The 5,389-nt window shown below is 42.4% G+C and overlaps 2 protein-coding genes across 2 annotated transcripts in view; one reads left to right on the forward strand and one right to left on the reverse strand.

The window, feature by feature from the left end:
- Positions 1 to 1,323, forward strand: part of LOC118343208 (cytoplasmic dynein 1 intermediate chain 1) — a 50,363-nt gene extending 49,040 nt beyond the window's left edge. The window contains exon 15 of the mRNA XM_035681963.1: positions 547 to 1,323. Coding sequence (XP_035537856.1) covers positions 547 to 657 — 111 coding nt within the window. The 3' untranslated portion in view covers positions 658 to 1,323. The remainder of the gene's footprint in view (positions 1 to 546) is intronic.
- A 146-nt stretch (positions 1,324 to 1,469) lies between these two features.
- LOC118342873 (calcium-binding mitochondrial carrier protein Aralar2) overlaps positions 1,470 to 5,389 on the reverse strand; it is a 46,433-nt gene continuing 42,513 nt past the window's right edge. The window contains exons 16-18 of the mRNA XM_035681545.1: positions 4,519 to 4,677; positions 3,553 to 3,643; positions 1,470 to 2,516 (exon numbers count right to left, since the gene is read on the reverse strand). Of these exons, the coding sequence (XP_035537438.1) occupies positions 2,318 to 2,516; positions 3,553 to 3,643; positions 4,519 to 4,677 (449 nt within the window). The 3' untranslated portion in view covers positions 1,470 to 2,317. The remainder of the gene's footprint in view (positions 2,517 to 3,552; positions 3,644 to 4,518; positions 4,678 to 5,389) is intronic.

Genomic DNA, 5,389 nt, shown 5'->3' on the forward strand with positions numbered 1-5,389 from the left:
GACTTTTCCTCTAATGCCACCTGTAGGTCAAAGTATTCCTGTGAAATATCACATCATCTACTAGATGGATTGGCAAATGTATACAAATACTCATTTTTCATAAAATTTGGTACGGATATTCATGTTCAAATTCCCCTCAGGATGAATTGCAGTCAATTTCAATTTGTCCAATACTATGAATCAGCCTCCAGATGCATTTTTGTGCCTAAGTACAGCCTTACAGAGCTTCTAACATGGAGTGGCCCCATTAAAATGAATTAGGGGGCGGGCTGCGCTTTATTCACAGACCTAAAGTTGTTCTGAACACTGCCTTATTTTTGTTGATTTCTCATTGTTGTCCCTTGTGGCTTTATTAATAAAATAATATTGAGTAAATATGTATTCATGCATCCTCAGAGAGGATTCTTTGGTATTGTAACAGGTCACGACAGCAGGAGAAATCTAATGCTTGTCGCTCTGTAACCAAACAAACATCCAGATGTGGTACCTACCATGCAGATGTCTCTTAATGCCACATACCTGTGTGTTCTTTGATGTTTCCTACAGCTTTCGGTGACTCACACGGACGACTGGGGGCGCTTCGCTCGTACCCTAATGGAGATCCGTGCTAACCGGGCGGACGGCGAGGAGGAGGGGCCTATGGAGCTGGCTTCATAGAGCAGGACTCCAAACCAAAGCGGAGGGAAATCAGAGACCTGGTGTGCTTTTATTGGTGTCACTGTAGCATGTACACTCAGTTTTGTTTTGTTTCTTCACCTTTATGTACAGTTCCTGTCTGGTCCAAACAACGCCTCGCTGATACTGTATTTTTGCGTTTATTCTCCTGTAAATGCGAACTGTCTGTTAATAGGTAAACTGTTGACCTCTACTGATTTGTCCGCCCTTATTTATTTGTTTAATGATTTAAGCCGATGTGTTGCTTGCAACTCGTGAGCCTACAGCATATACAAAGTGGAAGTCTTATAGCCTTACGAAGATATGTGTACTGTAACGACGCTTTGCACTACCGTAAAAATAAAGCAGGGTCCATAGACTAGTCATGTATTGTTTACAGAATGTCATGTTCACTTTATCTTGTACTTCTTTTTCTCTGTATTATGCCTGCATGCGACACATTCCTGAAATATTCCAGATGCATAAACATGGGAGTTGTTATGGTGACGTATTCACACGTGGAGCTTTGTGGCTGCTTTATGTCAGTGTGTCAGGGTGTCAGAAACTCAGAAACTCAATCAAGTGTTCAGAACACTTCCGTTCTGAACGAGAGCAACAGCTCTCTTTAATGAGCTGTAACAATTATCAGGAGGTATATTGTATTGCAGTGCTCGCTGTTAAACCTGCTATGTTTGCGATTAAAGCGTAGCTGACCAACCGTTGTCTTGCATTTTCCTCGCAGCGTTCACCTGGGAATGAAAATGAAACTCCAGCACGCGTTCAGTTTACTAATATAAGTTTCTCTTTACTCTCAGTACACATGTTGCTGCCATACGTACAGTAAGGCACGATTATTACACACCATATGTAACTCCTACATTCTCTGTACTGTACAAATTTAAATACTCAGTCGTGACACAACACAGAAGTGCAGTCGGTGCCAGCTGTCTCAGATATTTACACATCTGCTTACATTTAGACCTGAAACCAAACATCTTACAACAGTAAACATTGTTTACAGTCTGACTGTTACACTGTGTCTTTACATTCAAGTACTTTTTTTGGTCATATTCTTGTAGATGCATTTGATCAAATTAGCACACTTTTGAAAGAGCAACTCAGGACCAAAATAGCCATATAGATATGAAAATATGTCTCTGGATTTCTCGTATATACAGAAGTGCCATATTTATGATCAATCTTTTTTTTTTTGGCCAGCTACATGATCACACGAGGAATGTGCTTTGGATTATCAAGCAAACAAAAGGAAGACACTGGAAGAAGCTGCAACTGTATGTAGTTTTTGATACTATTTCCCCCCAAAAAAGCATCAGTTCTCAGCAGTAAACAACTGCCAGCCCTTCTGCTGCCTGTGTGCATATACTGTACCAACTGTATTAAAAACAAAACCACATTATAATACAACTCTATACAATGTCAGTCAAAGGTAAAATAAATACGACACGAGTGCTACAAAGACTTTTCTTTGCGTACCTGTGCTAACTGGCTCACTAATCCATATGGTTGCATATGAACTACCATATATATGATTATAAGAAGAAACAATAACAAATAAGTAACTTTAAATACTAAAAACAATGGCTTGGTGGAAAACATTCTAGCCCTCTCTTTCACTTCTCACTTACTCCCCACCATTGGAGGTTCAGGGGGTGCTCGCATTGGAGGGGGCCGCCGCTGCCGTTGCTACCGTCTGCACCGTGTAGCGTGGGAGATGGAGTCCAAACTTGTTCTCGATGCCAGCGAACGTGGCCACGGCCAACCTGAAGCCTCCGATGTGGTCGGGGTTGGGCGCCGGCAAGCTGATCCGAGACTTGGGGGTGGGCTCTGAGCCAGCTGGCTTTCTGTGTTGTGGAGAGAGGGAAAGAGAGACGGAGGAGGAAGCCAGAGGCACAGTAAGAGAGTTTAAAAAAAAAAGGAGGAGGAAAAAGGTGAGGAGTGGTAGAGTAATAGGAGTGTTAAGCAACATAAACGCAGCGTAAGACGTTATTTGAGCTAAATGGGGGAGAACGGGAGCAGGAGTTTTATTATTATCGTTCATTAATATTATCATATCCAACACTGTTTACAACAGAATTAAAATTTAGCTCCCTTTAGCGGAACTAAATCAAATCCCTTGTTGATTTTACATCCAGCTTTGTGATTCGCTGCCAACACGGACAGCGAAGGAGCACACATCGACTTGCTCAAAAACCACAACACATCTGATTTTGTTTGACTGTCTTTGGGGGAGAGAGAGAGAGAGAGAGCGAGCGAGAGAGAGCTGCATGTAAAAGTCTTGAGCCATCCGGCGAATACATGCATGTGCAACGCAGCTGTCCATTAAAAGAAGCATTTTTCTCAGTCATTTCTGAGAGGTTCACCACCTCTCTTCCCCACTGGACCTTTTTAACTTTACAAAAAGGAGTGAATTATTCCTGAGAGGGACCTATTTTGAGGAGGAAAATGAGCTCGTTTCAATCCCAGAAGTGGGGAAAGTACATGTACAAGTCAAATGGGTGCTGCGTGCCCTGATCACTGTGCGGCGAAACTCTCCAGTTTGAGAAAATTGTCACATCCAGAGTTTTGAGTGAGGGCTTCAATCTGTCAGCTAATGTGCACAGAAATTATTACTGGTCTTTGACATTTCTTCCTCTCTGGTAGAGGAGGGAGGACACGCACCAGGAGTACCTACTGTCTGCGGAAATGAACCCTATTGTTCTGGAAGAAGGTGGTCTTTGGTAATGGGCTAGCTGTAGTATTCTGTCTTCCGTGTGTTTTATGTCGTCTCACTGGTAGATTAGGGGGAAGGGTGCTGTAGAGGTTTGTAATAACAGTAATCACAAAGTAAAACAGGCAACTAAGCTCGTTGGAAGCTTAGTAGGAGAGAACGAGACTTACTGTCCTCCGAAGTCAATATAGAACCAGCGCTGCAGGAGCTCATAGGTCACCAAGGTCACTCCAAACTGAGGCGAGGATCTGAAGACGCGAGCTGCAGGAAGTGGTAGAAATGCATTCGTTTACATTTGGGTGGATACACAATGTATGATCGAGGTTTGGTTTCAGAAGTGAGGACGGCATGAAGTCAGATTCCTCAACGACAACAAAAAACTTAATTAAGGAGATAGATTTCTGTTCATTTATATCACTCTTATGAATATTTAATAATGATAATTAGATTATAAAGCTTTCCATAGCAATTGTATTATTGAGAACAATGAGAAATACTAGGTCTCATTTCTTTCATGCTAAACATTTGGCCCATCCCACATTGGATTACAATACACAGCTATTCATCAAACATAAAGAAGACATAAAGATCATCTTCATATACTAAAGAAAATGCACATAAATAATATGATGTACTTCTACATACTTTAATATAACATATCTATGTGAAAAATGTAAATTGTGCATCATCAATAGCAGAAGAAAGAAAAGAAATTTGGGCTAATTTTACTTGGCTAGCTAAGTTTTATATATGTGGGCAGTCTTTGATATCATCCATGTTTACAAAATGTTATTTAAAACATGATACTGCATCCAAAGGACAGGAGAAAATAACTGAAATCACCCTGAAATGGCACATTGAACAAATATATATAGAAATACATATAAAGAATGATGTTCCGGTATGTTAAAATGATGTTAAAACAACTTCTTTACTGCCTCATCTTTGATTGATCCCCTCAAAAACACTTGAAAGGGTAATGGAAAAACTTTTTAATGCCTTTTTCAGTTTTTGCACTCTTTCTCTCAGGCTGCATACGGCCCAACAACCTCCAGCCAATGAGGCAGGGCGACCTGTATGTAGCCTGAGGTGAAAACACGGGGCGCAGATTAGACGTCGGCCTTGGTGAACGTTACCTCCAGCTCCTTTCCAGAAAGCCCGGGGTCCTTCTTCTCTCAGAATCTTCCAGAAACAGTCCACCAGGCCGCTGTAAGTGGTCTGACCGGCACGTGCCGCCACCTGTAGCCTGGTCTTGATCACGTCAGCTGGGGTCACCAGAGAGGCCGCCGGCATGCCTGTGGAGAAAAATGCTGTTTAGTGGCGTAACGCTTTTTTTATTCTTCCAACAGTTGTGTTTGATTCTAAATAAGCACAAATTTAAAAATCAGCTCCAAACAAATGAGGTGATTTGTAGAAAGCAGCCATCAGCGAGCGAAACTGTGTATCTTTTGTATCATTGTAACTGCATCTGAGTGGTTTTAGCGCTCTTTGTTCCCTCTTTTAAAACACGTCATCTTGGATCTTGACCATCTTGCAGCAGGTCTGCCGCATACGAACACTATACACAAGTAGGGGCCAGTTCCTATCACTTCACCATCAACTAATCCATACCACCAGCGAGGCCATTATTTAATCTCTACCTTTTTTCTCCCTTTCCTCTCTCCCCCACTTTTCTTACAGCCGTTTGAAAGGGGCCAGACAATGGATGGTAATGAGAGCAATGCACACTGTGCCCCGTGTGCCGGGTGAAAGTGACTGGCTGACTGAAGGGAGTGACGGCAAAACCCCCTCTCCAGCCACTTCAGCCATGAATGGACTCAATCATTGATGGCTCGGTCATTACCATCAACTGCCCTCTTGACGATTTACTGTGACTTCTTGGTTTTTGTAACGGCCAAACGAGCTATTCAGCAAGCCTAATCAACTCAGCATTAGGTAGCAGACTGGCACCCGGTGGAGACTGACCACCTGCACTGAACTGAAACGAGGAGAGGAGAGGAGAGGAGA

The sequence above is a fragment of the Morone saxatilis genome, unplaced genomic scaffold (genome assembly GCF_004916995.1).
Source record: "Morone saxatilis isolate NCDOM2014 unplaced genomic scaffold, NCSU_SB_2.0 Contig9, whole genome shotgun sequence".
NCBI lineage: Eukaryota > Metazoa > Chordata > Actinopteri > Moronidae > Morone > Morone saxatilis.